Genomic DNA, 21,401 nt, shown 5'->3' on the forward strand with positions numbered 1-21,401 from the left:
GCCTTGCATGCCCAGACTTTGAAGGAGATCAACGGCAGGTGCGCGTTTTGATGTATCATGACTGCTTCCTGACTTCGGCACCCTCAAGAAGAAGACAGACAAGAAGACAGACTTAAACTAACCCCATCCCACTGCCCATTGCAGCAATCTACACTCTCTCTGATATTATGCTAAAGGTACGTTGCATAGAGATACCTTGGATGCAGGTGAGTCTCGTCGTCTTGCAGTGGTCTTTGGACAAGCCTTGACGGTCGTATTACACCATTTCTTTGTCATCGTGCAACTGGCTCCAACCTTTCTTGGTCTCGAACTTACCAATCAGCATTGCTGCCCGCACTTCCAAACGAGGGAAGGCCTCGATTCGGCCTGCAGATGTGTAAGTACAGATCTCGGCATCAACGACATGTGAAATCCTTCTAATCAAAATTGTAACCAGCCATTATGTATACAGAACAGAATGGCTTCGCTTCTCCGTGGGTTTGGGGCTCAAGATCTTGGCGACTTGTCGACTTCTTCTATAAGTGCGTTTTCCATCATGTCACTCGCGACTTCTTCAACGCCTATTTGAGGCCCATTTTGGCGAGAGCAGTATGTCCGCAGCAAAACCCTCAGGTGAAAAGGCGTTCTTATGGATCAATAAAGGAGGTGAATCGGGCTCACTATCATCGAGTGATAGAGGAGAAAGTCAACGCATTTTTCGGTTCGTGCAGAAACAGAGATTGGGGACTGCCAAAAAGGACAGTCCTCCGGTGGAAGATTCTAGCCAGCAAGGTACTTTGCCTGCAAAATCGTCTCTTCCAGCCTCAGGGAGATCTAGACCGCGTCGATCGTCGAATCAAAGGTATGTATGATCTCCCGGTCAGCCATTCACACACAGAAGTATGGCCAGTGATGTGCTCTGACTCTGTTTGGGACAAGTCGGTCGGCTCAGTTACCACCTGATCCGAACTCATGCGAGCGAGATACGCCCCTATTCGCACAGGTGCTTTCAACCTAAGCATGTGGCGCTAACCTTTTGCTCCCTTAACAGAAACCTCCATACATGGCAAAATACACTACTACCCAAGTCGAGTGTTATAGCAGGCCCCGAAACCCAATCACATGGTCAAAATCCTGTACTCGACCTTCCAAAATTCACATCCTCCAAAGAATGGATATCACGCTTTCGGAACCGGGGTCAAAGCATCCCAACCCAAAACTATATCCCCGCCTCCGCGGCTGACCCATTCTCGGCCACGCCAATACCCTTGACTCGAAGCGTGGAAGCCCTCATCAGATACCATATTGTCATGTCTGCAACTGGTTCCCATAACGACAAGGCTGAGGTCCTTCCTCCCCACCTGCAACCAGGACGCCGCTACCACAAAGTTCGGGAGGCTTTGTTTGCTCGTTGCATGCATGTTAAAGTTGATCTAGCCGGACTATTGGTAGTCATGTCCGCGCGTATGTTTTACATCTCTCGAATCCCATTTATTGGCAATGCGAGCCCAGAGACGTACACGCAGATTGCCCTCGCAGCAGTGAGAGAGCAAATGCAAGAGTGTCAAACAAAGGACTCGCCCCGAAATGTTCTCGTGCGCGGTATGCATGCTCTCGCTCTCGCAGCATGCATTTCCCAGCAATTTGAAGCCGCTGCTACTCACATTCGGGCTGCCAAGTCATTGATACATTTCCTCGATGCCACTGACCCCCTAGATGCCTTCATAGGAGAGGGACTCTTCAACATCGATAGGATGATTTCAATTGAGACCGGCTGGATCCCTCAATTTGACCTCTTGTTCGACCCAGGCCCTCTGAATCATGCACGTCTGTCGTTCATCAAACACGAACTCGCTGATTATGCTTCTGGCCGGCGTCAACCGACTGCAAGTTCGCACAGCCCCGTTCCTGATTCATGCCGCCCGTCCGATTCGATTATGCCACAATATGTCGACTTTCTTGCCGATGCGTCTACAACTCTACATCACAGCCTTGGTCGTGGCTTGGAGCAAGCTCTACAAGCTGACCTCATCCACCCCGATCTCGCCTCTATTTTTCGAGACACTCTCGATTGCCTTACTGTGGCAAAATACGTCTGGCGCACTTCAGACGCGACCAGATCTGACGCAGATTGGATGTGCAAACGCATGCGGGCGATTTCTCATCGTCTCCTTCTCCTTCCTGCCAGTCTCTCATACGGCTCCGATACCATGAAGACTGAAGCATTACGCCTTGCCCTTTTCTTGGTGGTCGTTCGCTGCACCAATCGAATGTCATTTCGAACTGCTCAGCCAAACATGCGCCGTCTTCAAGAGGCATTGTCTGGCATTGACACAAGTTGGGCCCCAACATCATCACCAGAAGTGCCGCGATACGAGGGTTTTGAGACCGTGTGTACTCCTCAATCGTCTACAACGAGCTCGCCATCTTCTCCGCCTCCAAAGTCTTCGGCTTTACTGGAGAACTCGCTTCTTCTTTGGGTTCTCATGACTGGTCTTTTCGCCGCGCAAGGGGAGCCAGAGGAGTCTTGGTTTTTGGTGCGTGCGGCCTTTGTTGCTGAATTCCACATGGGTTTGAAGAGTTATGAAGATCTTCAGGATTTTATGATGGACTATCTTTACTCGAGTACGCAGCAGCAGTATAGCCTGATAGCTGTATCTCTACATTTGTCCAGCTGAATCGCTTGGTGGAAGTCCACAGCTCACGAGGTCTGTCGATGAGGGTGAGATTGCATGTTTGTTGTAGTCCATCCACATCTTCAGACATGACATCGAACAACATGATGTTGACATAGTGAGACTACCTACTCAGCGTCATTGTAGCCAAACACAACACATTCATTCATTCATTGAAACCCTGCATCTCATCTAATTCGTCTTCAAAGTCTTCTGCTTCTCTGCATCCCTCCCACCCCTCGCCCCTCTGATCAGCAACCCCTTCCTCCTCCTCACCAGATCCACATACTTCTTGGCCACATTCTCCCGTTCACCATGAACGCCCAAATCCTCGAGTTCCTCTTCACTCCTGGGAACCCAGAACGGATCCACATCATCCAAGACCTGAAACCCCACAAACTTCAACATCGGCTGAGCCAGACCCGAAGTCCTCTTGCGAATCTCCTCACTAAACCCAAACGACTCTGCGACCGGTAAGGTAGCTTCAATCGTGAAATAAGGTGTTCCTTCAAGGAGTGATTCCGATAGGATAGAGCCCCGCCGTCTCGTGAGGACGGAATATACACGTCCCAAAACTTCCGGTGTTGCTTGGATGGTGCAGCTGTACATGGCGAGCAAAATACGGGGTGACCAGTCGAGGAATGCGGACCGGATGGCTTCGCGTACCGATGTGATTAATTCGCCGGTTAGACGGCCGGATTCAATCGTTGTTTCTGATGCTGCGGGTGTGTCTCCTCCAGAGCCAGGTTGTTGTTGCTGTTGTTGTTCGTGTCGGATTTCCTCGAGGAATACCGCTACTCCTTGTGTTGGTTCGCGACAGAGTGGGCCCTGAGCCGTTGCGAGTTGGAATGCATATGCGATGGTGTCGGAGAAGTCGATCGTTGAGAAACCGCCTTCGGTCTCGGTCTCAGTTTCGGTTTCGGTGTTTGCAGCGGTGCCGTTCGATCCTGTCGTCTGGTTGTGGTTCTCGTGCTGGTCGAGCAGGAACCGTTTGCATGTGTCTTTGCCGGTGGCGTCGATGAATAGATTAGGCCCTACTCTTCGAGGTCCGAATGCGCATATCCGGCTGATGACTTTATTCCAGACATCTTTGTCTTCTTTGCTTTCGTCGAATGCTTCTTGGAGTTGGGTCTTGAATTGCGCGAGCGTGAGGTTGTTTCGTTCGGTGCCTAGATCGTTACCTAGGTCTACGGAATCGTTCTTTTCGCTCTCGTCTGAGAGTTTGGTGCCGTCTTCCTGAGCTTGTTTCTCGGCATATAGTCGACGGATCGATGCTCCGTTCTTAATGAGGAATTCGGTGACATTGGCTGGTAGAGGCTGGACGTGTAGTCTGACTGATAGAGTCTTGGAGGCTGTGACGGCAATGCCGGTTCCGCGCGGCAGGTCTTTGTTCTTGGGTGGTTCCATTTCTTCTGCTTTTACGATGGTTTCGCGATATGGCACGATCGGTTCGCCTGGTTGGACGTCACATTTGGCGAATCGTTCGCGAAGGTCTTTAAGACATCGTTCGAGATGGAGTTCTCCCGCGGTGAGAATCACATGCTCGCCGCTAGGCATCTGTTCATAAACGGCGCAAGGGTCGCTTTGTTCGAGCAGTTTCAGTCCCTTGATCATTTTGTTCAGGTCCATGGGGTTAGTGGGTTCCAGGGCAACACGGACGATCGGTTGGCTGAGGGTGGAGATTCCAGCCAAGTTGATGCTGCCCTCGAGTTGAGAACAGAGTGTGCCAGTCTTGAGGATGTGTCCCTCGAGACCTTCGATACCGAACACCACGCCGGCTGGGACCTTTTCTAGAGGTTCCAATCCACGGCCCATGAGCAGGTAGAGTGCAGTTACTTTTACCTTTTTCGGTTCAGGCGATGCGTGGGGTTGCGCTGGATTGAACTTTGGAGGTAAAACATAGACTTCATCTCCAACTGATAATGTTCCAGAGTACAGACGAGCAAATCCAATGAGATGTTCTGGATCTTCTGGTTGCTCTGTGGTTTCGTCGCCTTCTTGTTCTTCTCCTATCCGGGTTGTATTTAGGGCACTCGTGACTCCTTCAACGGTCGCTCCACCGTCTGCTTCTGCTTGGGCTTTTGCAATCTCTGCACGTTTCTGTCGACCGAGTTCGCGAGCTTCATCTGCCGTCAAGGTGGCTCCTAGTTTTCGTCGTTTCGAGGGGAGTTCGCTTTCTGGGATTGCCACCATTTTGCTGACGTATGCGACAACCGGTGCAGATGGTTCTGTGTTGAAATTGATCATCGAGTCTTTCAAGGATTGATGGGTGCTGTTAGAGCCCACCAGATTCTCAATCATGTCGGGCAAGCGTGTTGCCTGGGCGACAGGAGGGCTAGGAAGGTATTCAATGACAGAAACCAATAGTGCGGTTGATAGTGGCAGCCACGAAGAAAAGACGGCTTGAAGAATCGACTTGGAGTCGCGAGACCGGGCGATATGTGGTGGTAATGTGATGGAAAGGGATTTAGTGATTTTCTCCAATAGGGCAGGATCACCTCGGCCTCCGTTTATACCAACAGTTGCGTCGTAGGCCTGCCATATGGGGTCGAGCACCAGTTGCACAAATATAGGTTTCAGGTTTCTTCCTTTGAGATGCTTCTGGCCGAGGACCTTTTTAGATTTGGGATCCAGGTAAAAGTCGCCCCAGAGGACCTTTTCGAGGACGGCGCGCTTAATGCCCAGTTTCTTTTCGTAGATGCCGGCAAATTGTCGCACAGTAAAGGCCCATCCATCAATGGCACTCGCAAATATGACGTTGTTCTTCTCGGGTGCAAAATAGAGATCTTCATCGTCACGCTCTTCAAACTGTTGCTCTAAGTCGGTGTCCGAGGCGTTGTCATCGAGAGCATCCTGCTTCTGTTGTTCCCTGGCGGCACGTTTCTGGTCGACTCTCTCTCGCCACTGAAGATCCTCTTCCATGCGCTCGCCTTGGAAAAATCCACCAATGACAGCATTGACGCCCTCCAAGACTCTTTCCAGATGTGAATAGGCTTCTGCTGGAGTCATTTTGAGTTCGGTGATTAGGCGATCAATCTTGTTGATGACGAGTAAGGGTTTGAGTTTCTCCAGCCATACCTGTCGCAAGACAGTGACGGTCTGGGAACAAACGCCCTCGACGGCGTCGACAAGTACCACAGCTGCATCACACAGCCTAGAAGCGGTGCTGACCTCAGATGAGAAATCAATATGTCCAGGACTGTCAATCAGATTGATCAAGTATTCCTGCTTGGTGGGCTCTGCACCTTCCTGTTGTCGGCGCATCATGCTGAAGTATAAACTGATAGCACTGCTCTCCATGGTGATACCTCGTATCTGCTCGTCAGGTCTCGAGTCAAGATATCGGACTTTGCCTGCCATCTTGGGTGAAATGATGCCATTGGTGGCAATAAGTGAGTCGCTAAGAGAAGTCTTTCCATGGTCGACATGGGCAAGAATACAAATGTTCCGGACATTGTCGGGGTTGGATTGTAGGGCAACCAGCTTGGTGGGTGGAATGGCCGGCATGGTGAATATTTAAATATCCAGTAATCAAGTGTGTAATGTCGAACCAAAGAATACCCTTGTCAAGGATGGGATAATTTGTCCTGGAAACCAGCAAATAGCCAGGGTGACTCTTATATATTCCACCTCTTCCCCTTGACCCATCGACTCATCCAAGAGAAAGTGTGTCGCTGCGAATGATAATATTTTGTCGCATATCAAGTCCAGTCGATGACACACAGAAGAAGAAGCGGCAAAAATAGCGAGTCGATATTACCCGACATGGTTAGCGCCAACACGTGATGAGTCACCCTCTTCCAGACTTCTTCTTCCACCTTTTCTTCGCTCCAACCAACGACGAGAGCGTGGATCAGACCATCTCACCAGATCCCTCCAAGCTTGATTTCGGCCCTGGGGCCCTGTACCCTGGCCCCGAAAGTCCAACCAAAGCTCGATCCACTCACGCCTTGAGCCGCCACCCCGTGTTCCCCTCCAGCAGTCGATCCCAGTCTCGATGCAAGAAACATCCAGGGTCAAGCACTGCCACTGCCAACCCGCAACATGAGACAAGGTCTCTTTCAAGTTTGCACTCACCATCATACCTAGTGCTATCTGCCTCCAATCCTGCCAACATGCGATTGCAACCAGAGGCTAATCCTCTTACACTCGTTCAATCATGATTATTCTTGCGCTGGACGCCATGCGATGAAGTTAACGACTTCTAGAGCCTCTCAAATCCTTGACTGACACTATGGCTCCCGATCGTGGCCAAGACAGCGACGAGATTCATGGCACTGACGACCCTTTACATCGGCCAGACAATGCCACAGGTCGAGAACATACCCTTCGACCTGACGCGCTACCAGCCAATATCCCTTCTCGTGTCCGTTTCTCACTTGAGGCCCAGTCCGGAGCTCGCAACCTCGAGAGCCCTGCCCCTGCTGCGACTCCCAGATCCTCTCCTCACGGTCGTTTTCGCGGTTATTCCCTGCGCCGTTCGCTTTTTTCTCAGCACCTCCAACAGGAGGAACAACGAAACCAAGGTGATTTCGAACTCGGTACAACTCGCCCAGTCGCTGGTGGAGAGAAGTCTTCCCGACCGACCAAACCCCCTTTGAAGGACGATTCGCTAGAAGGACAACACAAAGACGGGTCAGATGCGGCGACGAAAGAAATTCGACTGTCCGACTCTGCACTGGAACTACCCATTTATCGCCAATGGCTGTCCAAGCAAAGCTCGCGCAAGTCAATCTTCCAGAAATTGAAACTCGGATTTCATGACCTGCAAAATAGAATAGTTCGGACAAGAACTATCCCCCCAAGTGAAGACGGTAGACATGTCACGCTCAACCTTTCGCCCGACGAACATCCGATTGATGCGAGGACCGGAAAGCCACATATTGACAATTTGATCATATCTTGCAGATATACTCTGTGGAATTTCTTCCCTAGACAACTGGTGGCCCAGTTCAGCAAACTGGCCAATTTCTACTTTCTTGTCGTTTCCATCCTCCAGCTAATTCCCGGTTTGAGCACCACTGGCAGATACACAACGATCATCCCCTTGCTCATATTTGTGGGTATCTCAATGGCTAAGGAAGGCTACGACGACATCAGAAGGCATCGCCTGGACAAGGAGGAGAACGAACGTCTCACGAATGTACTCAAAATCGTGTCCAGCAGTAATTCAGGCACTGGGTCTATTCAATGGCAAGAAAAGAAGTGGCAAGAAGTTCTGGTGGGCGATGTGGTGCAAGTGAAGAGAAATTCTGGCATACCAGCAGATCTCGTCCTATTGCACGCTGACGAACCCACCAACACGGCTTATATCGAGACAAAGAGCTTAGACGGCGAGACCAATCTCAAATCCAAAAAACCACTGCCAGATATCATCAAAGTCTGTCCAGACCTTGCGTCGATTGCCAAATTATCTTCCACTTTCGTGGTCGAGGACCCAAATTTGGACTTGTACAAGTTTGATGGCAGAGTGGCTATCAATGACAAAACACTGCCCCTGACAAATGGCGAGATTCTATATCGGGGTAGTACGTTACGCAATACCCCTGAAGCGATTGGGCTCGTCATTTATTCTGGTGAGGAGTGCAAGATCAGGATGAACGCAAATAAAAACCCCCGTGTCAAAGCACCGGCGTTGCAGAGCAAGGTCAACAGGGTCGTCATTTTTGTTGCAGCTCTCGTCTTTTTCATGGCCATCATTCTTTCTGTGGCCTACGAAATATGGCGCCGCAGAGTCGAGGATGAGTCATGGTATCTCGAGTCAGCTCGCGTCCCCTTCGGCCAAGTCTTGACTTCATTCATCATCATGTTAAATACTATGCTGCCGCTCAGTCTTTACGTCTCACTAGAGATTGTCAAGGTCGCCCAGATGTTCCAGATGAATGACATCGACATGTATGATCCCGTGTCAGACACTCCCATGGAGCCTCATACTTCTACCATCAATGAGGAGTTGGGACAAGTCAGCTACATCTTCTCGGATAAAACTGGCACACTCACCAACAATTCAATGAAGTTTCGGAAAATAAGTATCGCGGGTAAGGCCTGGCTTCATGACGTTGATCTTCAGCAAGAGGACAAAGCCAGCCACGAAAAGCTCAACTTCAAGTCCAGAACATCAACTGGCACCAACAACGTCCATGAGAAGGTCTCTGCACTGAGAAAATCGACGACGTCGACAGGTATCCAAGCGGCACGATCTCTGGATGCTGAGTATGCTGCAGGCCAAGAGTTACCAACACGTCCACCTGATGGTTTTGATGCATCTGCGTACCTTGGCCGAACTCAAGAGCTCCTAGAGTATATCATTCAGAAACCACAGTCTCTATACGCTAAACAGGCTCGTTTCTTCATTCTCGCCATAGCTTTGTGCCACACATGTTTCCCTGAGAAAGGAGACGATGGCGAAATCACCTTTCAGGCTGCATCTCCCGACGAATTAGCATTGGTTTCAGCTGCACAAGAACTGGGATATTTGATCAGCGATCGACAGGCAAACACTGTTACAATCAAAACACAATCGGAAGACACTGGCGAAGATCATTACGAGACCTACGAAGTGCTTGATATTATTGAATTTTCAAGCATTCGGAAGAGGATGTCAATCATCATTCGAATGCCCGATCAGCGTATCTGCCTCTTCAGCAAAGGCGCGGATACTACTATCAGAAAGCTTTTGCGATTGGCTGATTTGGCGGCGACCAATGTGCAAGCCGTAGAGAAACGCGCAAGTCAGAGAAAGAGTGTTGGATCGCAGCACGCCTTACGTCGACGAAGTACTCAACTTAGTAGGAGGTCAAGTTCTATGCACGCTGCGGACCCAACATCTCAATCCCGACAAAGCACAAGCACCCTCACTCGTGGTAGTCTCGACCACTGGCTCACGGACAGGGAGACTGATTATGGGGCATCTCCTAATCGCAGGACGAGTTCGCATCTTTATTCTCCTCGTCCATCCATGCAGATTACGTCGCCACGGCAATCTGAAGGCAGTCCTAGGACCTCCTTTCAAGTTGATGATTCGCGAGAGCTTACTGATGACCAGCTGGCTGCCGATGACGAAATCGTGTTCCAGCGATGCTTTCAGCACATTGATGACTTTGCAACTGAAGGTCTTCGGACACTTTTGTACGGTTATAGATTTGTTAGTGAAGCCGAGTACTCTACATGGAAGGATATCTACGCCGCTGCTTCAACGAGCATTGTTGACCGCCAAGAGAAGATGGATCGGGCGGGCGAGATGATTGAGAATAAGCTCGAGCTCCTTGGTGCAACAGCCATCGAAGACAAGCTTCAAGAAGGTGTACCGGACGCCATCGATCGATTTCGACGCGCAGGAATCAAGATGTGGATGTTGACTGGTGACAAAAGAGAAACTGCGATCAACATTGGTCACTCCTGTCGTCTCATTAAGGACTACTCGACTGTTCTTATTCTCGATCATGAACTCGGAGATTTGCACAATCACATGGCTTCTGCCTTTAGCAAGATGGAGAGCGCCGAGACGGCACATTCAGTTTTGGTTATAGATGGACAGACGCTCACAATCATCGATGCAGACCAGGCTTCCCGGGCACTCTTCACTGATGTTGCCATTCATGCGGATTCGGTCATTTGCTGCCGAGCTTCTCCTAGCCAGAAGGCCTCGCTCGTCAAGACCATCCGCACCAAAGTTAAAGGGTCTGTTACACTGGCGATTGGCGATGGAGCCAATGATATTGCAATGATCCAAGAAGCACATCTTGGGATTGGTATTGCAGGCAAAGAAGGTCTCCAGGCTGCCCGAACATCGGACTATTCTATCGCCCAATTTCGTTTCCTCCTCAAGTTACTCCTGGTGCACGGGCGCTGGAATTACATTCGAATTTGCAAGTATACCCTTGGGACGTTCTGGAAGGAAATGGTCTTCTACGTCGCACAGGCGCTATATCAGCGCTGGAACGGATATACTGGCACGAGTTTGTATGAACCATGGAGTTTGTCCATGTTCAATACCTTGTTTACTTCGCTCCCAGTCATCTTTATGGGTGTGTTCGAGAAAGACCTCAACCCTGCGACACTCCTTGCTGTTCCCGAGTTGTACAACATTGGACAACTGAATCGCGGATTCAATTTCAAGCTCTACGTCTGCTGGGCTGTTCTTGGTGGAGTGGAAGCATTGATCGTTTACTTTACCGCCTGGGGCATATTCGGCCAAGCAGTGTTCACGTGGGACCAGACGCTTTACGCCTTAGGCACATTGGTATACAGTGCCTGCGTGACGGTCATTTCGATCAAGCTCCAATTCATCGAGTTGCACAACAAATCAGTCACCGCTATCATTGCAATAGTCTTGTCCGTTGGAGGATGGTGGCTCTGGAACTTCATCCTAACAGCCACCTACGACCCTACAGACGAGATCTACTATGTGAGAAGGTCACTCTTGGTTGGTTTCGGCCGCAACCTCCTCTGGTGGCTCGTCTTGATCCTCACAGTGCTCTCAGTATGTGTGTTCGAATTCGTGATCAAAGCCATCCACGTCAAATTCTTCCCCAACGACGTCTACGTCTTTCAAGCGTTGGAAAAAGATCCCGAGGTTAAAAGACGATTCGAGGAAGCATCGGCAGATTTGCTCCAGCAAGGCTGGAATCGAAGTCCAGAAGAGCAATCAACGATGAATACAGAAGATGCCATGAAGGAACAGAGAGAACGTGAAGCACAAGTCCAGGAACTGTTAGACAAACGACAAAACATGAAAGACAAGAGACCTTGGTTGAAGATGAGAAACTCTACTGCTGGCAGTGGCAAAGATGGAATATTTCGGCGGAAACAATCACAACAGGATTCCTCCAGAGCGGGAGATGGAGAGGCAGGTGCGGAAATGACAGATATCTCTCACCAACAACGACCTGTGGTGGAGAGCGAGGACCCTTTTAGTAAGGGATTTGGTGCCGTTCGTAAGGGCCAGGAATTATGATGAGTATGAATATGAATTTTGAATGTTCTTAAGGTGGAATGGAAAGCCACAATGATGATAATGTCACATGTGTATTTATAGATATAGGTAGGAGGAGTCTTCTTCTGCAAGAACACGACATGTGGAAATGTCAATTCTACTTAGGTTGCATCCTAACAGACGGAGAGCAGTGCAGTGAATTGATTACTAGGGAGTTGATTGTTGGGCTTTGTTCGACAGGAGAGGAAAAACCGCCTCGATGAAACTCAATTGTGGTCGTCAAGGTTTGGGACACGCAAGCAGTAGTTGAGAACTTGAGATTGAGTTATTTGCCTCATCGGCGATCAAACGGCATCCGCACCGTTGCGTATGCTTCGTACACAATCGTCTCGAAGCGAAAGAACCACCTGTGGACTCTTGGCTTGTTGAAAGATGGCAGTCATGCCTAGACGGAGTTGGCCCAGATAAGGCAAAAAGGGGGTGGTGAGGATTTAGTGTTCCTGACTCTGTGTTGAGGATATGCTGCATTATCAGTTTGATGACAAGTGATCATCCATCGGCTGGGGCGATACAAGACGTGGTTGTGCAAACGGCTCGAGTTTTGTGGGGAAGCAAAACATCAGGTGGGAATGTGTATCTGTGCCTCACAAGTTTCCCAACACTCGTGGTTGGTGAGGATGGCGTTTCAGTGTTGATCGCTACGACATTTGGCGAGGATGATCTTCTGGAAACAGTAATGATAGAAGGGCGGTGAGGTCATTGTTGTTCTTTTGACGAAGTGGTTGATACTTAGCCTTGTGAACGTGGCAGGATTTCTCTCGTGTTTCACCGTGCTCCCTTGGAGTGTCATGTAACTTGCAACGACAAGGGGTCAAACCTGAGGAGGATTTCAGGTGTGTTTGCAGTGAGATCGAGATCCGGGCCCCCCCTAAAAGATTATGTAGGAGGTTTCCTCTCCCTGAAAAAAAACCTTTGTTCCTCACCATCAATTCATGTGCGTTAGTGGAGGAATGGGGGATTGCTGCGGAGTTGTCAAACTCCAGTGTCGAGTTTGCCATCGACTGTTGAAGATAAGCCGAGACAATAAGCAGTGGAGAGTGGAATCATGCCGACCAACATCAAGTCCACTTTTTACTCCGTACGCAAACGCGTACTGCAGGCAGCGAGAACACAGCCAGAGAGGATCGTGCAATCGGTGTTTGTTCCCCAGTTTAGTACTTCCCAGGCGTAGTTGTCCTCGGTAGGAAATGGAGCGTAGGGGCGACCATGCATGTTCTAGTGTCTCGCATAGGCGTGACAATTCTTTCATGCATCTTCTCCATGCAACTTGAGCGAGCGCACGGCTCATTTGCAGGTGGGGGCTCGAGGTCGAGAGCAAACTTGAGCACGGTATAGGGGATGCCAAGCCAGCGAGGGCCTTACAAACCATTTCTACCCGCCACGAGAATACCATGTCGGCATCATGGATCCATGGCCAGTCCATTTCCAAGCGAAGGTTCTCCAGGCGAGCCGTGGACGGGGAGAACTTTCGCCCAAGCTTGCCAAGAGTTGTGGGTGGATTATCAACGTTGATGCTGTGCTGCTCATGGAGTCATGGTGGAGGATGAATGGATGGATCACACCTCAGGGGATCATATTCATTTTGAATGATGTTCATGTCGGTCCGTCAGTAGGAAATTCGATCAAGTCAAGATAGATTAAATAGACGCCTTCCAGCCTTGGTGTGATGTAAGACATAGAAGACATACACGTGTGTATGGAGGCAGAGCCTCGTCTTAAATGACAGCTTCTGGCAGCTGTATGTCGTTGTCAAACGGCCAGTCATAACAGATTGCGGCTGCACCGTCGATGACATCGTCTGACGTGCATGGACCATCGTGCCTACCCGTTTCCCGACACGCGAGCTGTAAACACAAAGCTGCCTCTCCAGAAGAAAGAGCTGGCTGAACAGTCTCTTCTTGCGAACTCGTTCTTTTTTTTTTTCTCTCGAGTAGTGAATTACTGTACACGAGGTTACCTTCCAACCACAGTCCTGGTCCAGGATCGACGATACTGAAGTTGGATGATCATCCCGCGCTATCGATTGGCCATGGACGAAGTCGCGTAGTTCCATCTTGCCAAGAATACAACGCGTCCTCTCAGCCAATCGCATTTGGATGGGACCTGCATCGCTCCGTGCCATTCCGTATGTAGCTTAGCTTTGTATCAGGGGTAAGCCTCGTTCCTTTCGATCGCGGTGGCTTGTTCTTGCCCACTCGTCCATCTTCTTCACGGGTCTGTCTCTTTTGACGCGGTACCGAGCACCAATTGTGACCAGCTAGGGACGGAGAAGAACCTTACCCAGTCGGCCAATCCCCTAGATCCCAGATCCTCTCAATCCCTCCCTTGGGTTGCATGGCCCGCTCCTGCCCCCGGTTGACCACCACATGGAGTCTATTCGACAGCTGCCGACCGCATTAATCTCTTCCTACACATCTGACTGGACTGTGAGATCCTTGGCTGATCCACCGTCGCCACCAATCTTGGCTTCGAAGGCAATCAGGCATCGGTCTCGCCCATTGGAAGGTGCTCCCCAGCATCAGAACCTCGCCGGCATCCTGAGTCCCCCCTCGTCCGTGCCCTACGAAGACTTGCCCTCAATCGCAGCCCTGTTTTACCAAGCCAAAGACCCATCAACTGTACAGTAGTATGCATACGCTTATTACGCAAACTCAAGAATTTTTGTGGCGTAACCCCCGCCGTCTCCTATCTTTGGTTATCTGTCACTGGAAGTCGGGTCATCCAGGTGCCTCGTGCTCGAACGTCATCCATGCGTCTGCTTATCCCCCCCAGAGCCGTTACTTTATCCTCGATTCTAGAGCTTTATGTGTATTCAATCCACCAATCTCGCGATGACGGGAATGAGACAGGCTTCGTAGTAAAGATTTACGTTGTTGGACATCTTTAATCGACGATAGGTGAGTAATGCTCGACTTCAAGTGGAGAGAGAAGTCCAAAGCCGGAAGGTTCGCAATATGCGGTCCCTAGCGGATCACATGCACTATTGCTGGCTAGACATTAGGAACTAGCTACGAGTAGGTTGTGCAGAGTCGATCTTCAGGAGACCAGGAACAATATTATTACTTCCTCGGGTCACACGCCAAAGCCCAAGTGCAACACCAGACCTGCGGGTCAACCTTTGACGCTGTGCTACTACGTACAGTGGTTTTTACTGTATTAGTCGTGCACTCGAGTTTTTTTTGAACGGTGGAAAAAAAGAAAGAGCAGGTGCTGGACCAATTGTAACAGCCAGTCATCTGGAGCAAGTCGAGTCTACTGATAGTCCCCAAACCGGCTCCTCGGCCATCCGAAGACGGCTATGAAGCTTGAGACACCCTCCCATGTTCTTGGGTTTGCCCAGAATTGAGCCCTCGCGACGTTGACGAATCCAAATCGCCAGCCGACCTCTCTGCCAGCGCTGGCTGTCCCCTATAGACTAATCACTGGCCCTCAAGCCAACTTTACACTAGTTCTCATAAGTGTTTACTGTTCAGACAATTGTCACGATTGGCTTCATCGTAAAACTTGTCGTAACAATGATCTGACGCTCGGCTAGAAGCGATCCATTAAGCAGTCACGACAGTCTACAGAAGGTAAGAGAGGTCCAACAGGCAGTTGATGTGATTGGAACCATGGTCGAGGTCCATGACTCGAAACTGAAGTCAAAGGAGTGCAGGACTCGATCCGCCATAAACCAGGAGAACAAGGCCAGTGCGGACAGACCTGGGTCGCCGCATGGCCCGGGGCACGAGCGCTGTTGTGGTGTCGCAAGGTCTGACTGATCGTTGGCTTGAGGCTCGAGCTGTGGCTTTGCCCATTTAGGCTTCTGTCTGGCTGCAGCCGCCACACGCGAAGACAGGCAGTGTGTGGGCTCGATGTCTCGGAAAGCACGCGTGCAAATGTTGCAGGTGCAACCCAGTAGAGCGACACCGCACATTTCTCTCACTGTGTCGGTGCCTTGGTAAGGGTTTCGCGTATCTTCCCCGTTGGTGTGCAATTAACGTGAAGCACGTAATGAGGCTGATATTCAAGGTAGACTCTCCAGGCTGAACATGACTCTCTCCAGAGCTATCGCCGGTTAAGATATCCATCCACGTCGAAAAGACTCGCCTTCTTGTCCCATCGATGGACCTCATGATCAAAGCTTGCCCAACTCTGTGTCTAGCGCGTCCGCTGTCCAGCGCGAGACGGCGCCATCATCCATGTTGTGACATGGGTTGTTTGGGATTGCCTTGAGATGCTGTGGGTGTTCGGCGCGTCAGACAGGGGCTGTTTTGCTAAAAAGCGTGAGAGCCCTGGATGGCCAGTCCTAACTGGCAGCAGGGTTATGGCGGTCTCCACTTGGGCGCCTTCTAAACCGTTCCAGCCCGAGCCCGTTTGGCCAGTTCAGAAACGTACCAAGCTTGGAGATGATTTTCTGCAGGCTAATGACGCCCATAGACGGGTGCTAGCCTGAGTTGGAGACGGTGCCTGGAAAATGGGTCCTAGGCCCTTGAAAACACTGGGGTGCCTCCTTAAGGCCCCTCAGGCCTGGCTCCACTCCAATGGGTACCTGCGTGAGCTCCACGGGGCTCACCATCAGAGGGTCGGCATTGGCCCCAGCGTTGGCCAGCTCACCCACTACAGGAGACAATCGCACAGGAGTTGCGGCAGAAAAAGCCCGAGGGTTGGACGCTTCTGAAGGCCCACCGTCGCCGACGGAGTCGATGCTCATGGGTGGTGCTACCGCCACAGGCTGGAGGTTGTTCCAACTCGGGAGGTGGTGTTACTCGTACCAGCCGCGGCCGCAGTTGACCGCCAATTGGTGGCCTTTGCGCTGGACTTCCCAGAACCCAGCGAACGTTCTTCGGGTGGTTCGGCCTCCCTTTATTGTGCCCCGTGCCCTGCCTTAGACCTCCTTTGGTTTCCTCTTTCTTCTTCTCCAACCTCATTGTCGCTTTACCATCCTCTGTCTTTCCACCACTCTTCACGTTCTTTCCTTTCCATCTCGTCTTGTTCAACAACTCGCATCGAGCGTGCCTTTCACTCTTTCAAGGCCCTCGACCACATTCCTTAAGCTTGTTGCTTTTCATTCACCTCAATTCTGTCCTTACCCCCTTTGACCGGTGTTCCCAGTTTCTCAAGACTACGAAGACAACATCCTCACTGCTGCTAGATTCAGCCACGAGCCTGCCCTCCCCGTCCAACGAACTCAACCCGCCTCGCACTGTTCATCGATTGTCTACGTGCATTCCATTCTTTACCAGCCTTGACAACCCCCTATAGAGGGCAATTATCACCTCAGTCACGTCACCATGGACACGAAGCTCGCCGTAGACGACTTTGGCTTAGAGTCCATGTCTTCAGATCCTGCTGATCATGATCTGGACTTGGATCTCGACCTTGATCTCGACGAGGCACTGGAAACCCCTTCACCCGAACATGGAGCCGCAACACCAGGTAGCTCTGGTCAGACTTCTGGTCCTACCAGCTCAGCTCCTAGCTCGGCCGCCCGTCGACCTCCCCGCAAGAGCACTCTTACCCAGCAACAAAAGAACCAGAAGAGACAACGTGCAACTCAAGAGCAATTGATCACATTGGAAACCGAGTTTGCCAAAAATGCCACCCCCACTGCCGCAACTCGAGAACGTATTGCAGCTGAGATCAACATGACTGAACGCTCAGTCCAGATCTGGTTCCAGAACAGGTATGAAAAACAATACTCCTTTTGTATATCATGGATGCTGATCCCTCTACAGCCGGCGAAGAGCGAAGATAAAGATGATTGCCAAGAAGAGTCTGGAGAACGGCGAGGATTGTGATGGCATTCCTGAGTCCTTGAGACAACTTCTGGCAATGCAGACGATGGGTCCTGGCAGACAATTCCCCCGTCAACTTCTCGGCCGCCCTGGAGGCCCCATGGCCCAGTATGGCGGTGGGAATATGTTGATGAATGGCGATCCTAATGCTCAAAGCAAAGTTGGTAGGTTTATCTGGAATGCCCACGCCACGACCCTCGCTCACCAGTCTTCAGTCATTCATCACTTCACCTGTCGGTCTTTGAGCATTGGCTCGTGGCGACGTGTCGGTCAAAATGCCATGGATCTGGTCATCTTCTACTCCCCCGACAAGGCTTGCATCACCTATTACATCAACAACGATTCCGCAGGCTACAAAATCGAGTTCCCGTTCGCATACATCAAAAGCATTCAATTGGAGGCTGGTGACACAGTCCCCAACGCTAATGGTGCCCCTCCTCGCCCGGGTGGCCTTGTCATTGAGTTGAACAGGCCCCCTATCTTCTGGATGGACTCATCTGGCTCCGGTGGTTTCTATCAATGTGACGATTTCACCCAAGATCTACAAGCCTCCCACGTCCTCACCCATCACCTGGGTGGCCACCCCAAAGTGCTGAGCGGTCAACTGGCGAAACTAGTCTCTCTCGAATCTTTCCAGAACCGAATGAGCCCCTTCGATCTTCACGCCATGCCTGCTTCGGCACCCGTTTCACCAACCATGGGAATCGTGCGTCCGGCATCGCAGCCTTCTGCACAATTTGCACGACCACATCCTCCTCATGTGGGCATGTTCCAGGAACAGTTTGGCATCAACCAACACCTTCACCCTGGTCGTATGCATCCGGGACACAAAAGACAACGAAGTCGATCTGTTCCCATTGCCATTGACTTTTCGATGCTTCACGGACCAATGCCCACCTTCCATCTTCAACAACCCTCTCCTCAAATGCCCCCGGAACACCACAACTTGTTCCAACCGATGCCTCATCATCCTGTGCCTGGCCCGGTGGGACCCACACTACAAATTGACACCTCGGCAGGCTATGGTATGGACTTCCGCCAAATGCCCATGTCTGCCACTGCCACTTCACCATCAGAGTTTGCCAGTCCTGGCTTCTTTCCTTCACATCCAACACAAGCACCCATCCCAGCCTCGGAATTTGGAACCCCTCAACAGTTCAGTGGCCCATTCCTCTCCCCGTCACCAATGGTTGATCCCCATATGGTTCCTACATCAATGTCTCCAATGCCTACGATGGGCCATGCTGACCCTGTCATTGCGGACCACTCTCCACCTTTGACGACTCTGCACCGCAGTGCGTCGGCTGACATGTTTAGCATGCACCATGATCCCAACGGGCTCATGGACGAGACATTGATGCTTGGAGAAATGTACTCAAAACAGAATCTCAATATGGCCATGCCCAGCCCCGGGTTCGATGACAACGGGTTGATGATCATGCACGATATGTCGGGATTCCAGACACCGCGTGAACACATGGACATGTCGATGACACCATATGGAACCATCGACCCAAACTCATTACAACCTGGGTTACATGCCAAGTTTGAGTGTTAGAGCAACACGCGACAGCTACCAGATTGAACGACTTGACGCCTTTCCTTGTTATCTTTTTCATGTGGGAAAATTGTGTCGACCCACTAAGATTGACACTTTCATCCCTCTTGCTAGCACTGTCCGGACGGCGCTCACACCCAGTTGAAATACTTGTCACATACAAGACTGCTTGTTATTGTACCCAAATCGACATGGCCTCGGTTGCCTGTCACCTCCTTAGGATCAGTGACTGCATGCGTCACTATCTGTATTCTGTTCTTGTTTAGTTTGGAAATCCTTGTTCATCTGTCTAGTCACGTGGTTATGCATCAGAAACGACACTCGGCTTTTGGTATTGGGAGGATAGTGGGATTGTTCCTTGGAAACCTTGTCTAGGTGTGGGGATTGTCGAGGAAATAGTTCAAAAAGTATTGACTGAGCAATGTCGTGGTTAGTGAGAGGATATATTGAGCCATATGCTGCCACGTTGTAGACCTTGACAATTCCTTGCAAGCCGACTCCAGCATTCTTTGACTCGTGAAGACATAAGTCTTGATCACCATGCTCGTGATGGTGAATTTCGATGGTGGTCATTGCAAGGTCCTTCGTCCGGGAGTGTCATTCTTGTAGAAGCCACAACATTATTAGGTCGATATGCATAATCGGTCATGGGTCGTTGTGTGTCCTGCGTCCTGACTCCTGATCCAAGAGTCGGTGTGTTGCTCATACACATGAGCCATCATCATAATATTCCTGGAGTCAGTAGGCGGACAACAAGTAATGAAGAGAAACAAATCCAGGTTACGAATGGGATGAAGAGGGCTTGTTATATCTCTCTCTTACCCACGTAAGCTCAAACACGACGATCCATTGTCTGAAATTTGTTTTGCAATATCAAATCTACTAGAATGAGGATATTATTTAACTCGGGAGATTCGGTGGCCCAGATTGAGTGACCAATGTCGCACCGGCCCATGGGACTAGTCATCGTGGTAGATTTGACAATCAGGGAACGACTCCATCGGGAATCTCCAAGCTCCTCACAGCCTTGTCTGGGCAGAGAGCCCAAACAAACGATGTGGCGTTTCATCACGTTCTCCAAAAAGGATGGGGGGAAAGCAGGGGAAATGCAGGGAAACCCTCCCTTGGGGAGAGAGGCTAGAGGGGCCAAGTGGCATGTTACACTGGGTCTTTCAGCCCTGGGGGACTCCTCTGAATTGCGTACTGTTGGTTCAATCTGAGATGAAATTACCGGGGTCCCGCTTCTAAAGGCCATGACACCGTCAAAGTTCGGGAACGTGCACGCCCGTCGTGTGCCACAGTTGATGGTATCTTGGGTTACCTAGGAAGCAGAGAAATTGGTTGGGATTGTAATACTCTAGTCTTTGACTAGGGAGATGGAGAGGAGTAAACATTGTAGATAGATACACTTACTGTAGAGAGAATAATCCTCGACCTGAGTTCAGAGCACAGAAAGAGGGAGAATTATCGTAGAAAGGCTGAGGGGCTGAGGGGTTGCACTACCATCCAAAATCACCACAATCACCGCCTAGAACTTATTAATGCAACACCTAGTAATTAAAGATGCATATTCAGAATTCCCAAGGCTTGGATTGGCAAGTCGACGCCCACAGCGACCTCCCCAAGCTGTGGCTTGAGTCTTAATCAAGCCCAAGGTGCCCTCCGATTCAACAACTTCCTGGGGAGTGTCCGGGCGCTAACGGTTTCGGCCCAGGGCCCGAGGAGCCCGAGAAGCCTGGGCAGCCTCAACCACTCAGGGGCATTTCAATCACCAGGGTCACCAGTGATTGACCATCTGTCAGGTCCAACAACTTCACACCCAGGATACCCAATAAATGCACGTCTCTTTACCTGTGCCCATGTGGCATGGGCGTCGAAGAGATCAGCCTCATCTAACTGTTGAGATACGATGGATGACGAACGGTGTTTGTGGAGACTGACTAATTGACTGACTGTCCATCGTTTTATAGAAGCATGTCTAGGGGCTCCTGAATACATTCGAACACACAATTTTCCACATTGATTGTTCAAGTCCATTCTCCAGAAATGGGGTACGAAAATTTGTCCCACCTTCGAGGCTTCAAGGAGCTTCCTTGTGTCTCCTACAGACTTGTCTTAGGTACCGCCTGGAATAGGTACTATTTCGTAGTCACGCTGTTCTCGAGAGTTGATTTCCACCCACGGGTAACTATATCTGCCACAGTACCCACCAGCACAATATATCAGATGCCACAGTTGATGTGGGCGGGTGTTCAGAACACGTTGTTATTATTAGGAAACAAACACGTTTTGACCATGTTGTGACGATCACGAACTCTTTATTATGAGCCACGCGGACAATATACATAGCAACGACTTTAATTACTCCGGTTGGCCTGTTCGTTGATCAATCAATGATAGAGCTATAATTGACACGA

General features: G+C 50.4%; 4 protein-coding genes across 5 annotated transcripts; 3 read left to right on the top strand and 1 right to left on the bottom strand.

Moving 5' to 3' along the window:
* Nucleotides 1-111: 111 nt before the first annotated feature.
* On the top strand, nucleotides 112-2,822 carry PV10_04524 (uncharacterized protein). Its single transcript, XM_016369085.1, has 3 exons — nucleotides 112-376; nucleotides 437-841; nucleotides 1,031-2,822. The coding sequence occupies exons 2-3, from the start codon at nucleotides 591-593 to the stop codon at nucleotides 2,655-2,657; spliced, it is 1,878 nt and encodes a 625-aa protein (XP_016224873.1). The 5' UTR covers nucleotides 112-376; nucleotides 437-590; the 3' UTR covers nucleotides 2,658-2,822.
* Nucleotides 2,650-6,348, bottom strand: PV10_04525 (uncharacterized protein). The gene has a single exon (XM_016369086.1). It carries the CDS (start codon nucleotides 6,159-6,161, stop codon nucleotides 2,847-2,849), a length of 3,315 nt encoding a protein of 1,104 aa, XP_016224874.1. The 5' UTR covers nucleotides 6,162-6,348; the 3' UTR covers nucleotides 2,650-2,846.
* Nucleotides 6,349-6,503: 155 nt separating this feature from the next.
* Nucleotides 6,504-11,809, top strand: PV10_04526 (uncharacterized protein). The gene has a single exon (XM_016369087.1). The coding sequence runs from the start codon at nucleotides 6,889-6,891 to the stop codon at nucleotides 11,608-11,610; it is 4,722 nt and encodes a 1,573-aa protein (XP_016224875.1). The 5' UTR covers nucleotides 6,504-6,888; the 3' UTR covers nucleotides 11,611-11,809.
* Nucleotides 11,810-16,547: 4,738 nt separating this feature from the next.
* PV10_04527 lies at nucleotides 16,548-19,856 on the top strand. Of its 2 annotated transcripts, XM_016369089.1 has the most exons (3): nucleotides 16,548-17,314; nucleotides 17,367-17,590; nucleotides 17,642-19,856. In XM_016369089.1, exons 1-3 carry the CDS (start codon nucleotides 16,923-16,925, stop codon nucleotides 18,982-18,984), a joined length of 1,959 nt encoding a protein of 652 aa, XP_016224877.1. In that variant the 5' UTR covers nucleotides 16,548-16,922; the 3' UTR covers nucleotides 18,985-19,856. The 2 variants fall into 2 exon arrangements, with proteins under 2 accessions (XP_016224877.1, XP_016224876.1); XM_016369088.1 differs by having other exon boundaries at nucleotides 17,367-19,856.
* Nucleotides 19,857-21,401: the final 1,545 nt, after the last annotated feature.

The sequence above is a fragment of the Exophiala mesophila genome, assembly GCF_000836275.1.
Source record: "Exophiala mesophila strain CBS 40295 unplaced genomic scaffold supercont1.3, whole genome shotgun sequence".
NCBI classification, from domain to species: Eukaryota; Fungi; Ascomycota; class Eurotiomycetes; order Chaetothyriales; family Herpotrichiellaceae; genus Exophiala; species Exophiala mesophila.

Coding starts and splice junctions, on each gene's coding strand:
- PV10_04524 (XM_016369085.1), top strand. CDS start 591: ATGTCCGCAGCAAAACCCTCAGGTGAAAAGGCGTTCTTATGGATCAAT. Junction 842..1,030: donor CGTCGATCGTCGAATCAAAG/GTATGTATGATC, acceptor CTCCCTTAACAG/AAACCTCCATACATGGCAAA.
- PV10_04525 (XM_016369086.1), bottom strand. CDS start 6,161: ATGCCGGCCATTCCACCCACCAAGCTGGTTGCCCTACAATCCAACCCC.
- PV10_04526 (XM_016369087.1), top strand. CDS start 6,889: ATGGCTCCCGATCGTGGCCAAGACAGCGACGAGATTCATGGCACTGAC.
- PV10_04527 (XM_016369088.1), top strand. CDS start 16,923: ATGGACACGAAGCTCGCCGTAGACGACTTTGGCTTAGAGTCCATGTCT. Junction 17,315..17,366: donor CAGATCTGGTTCCAGAACAG/GTATGAAAAACA, acceptor ATCCCTCTACAG/CCGGCGAAGAGCGAAGATAA.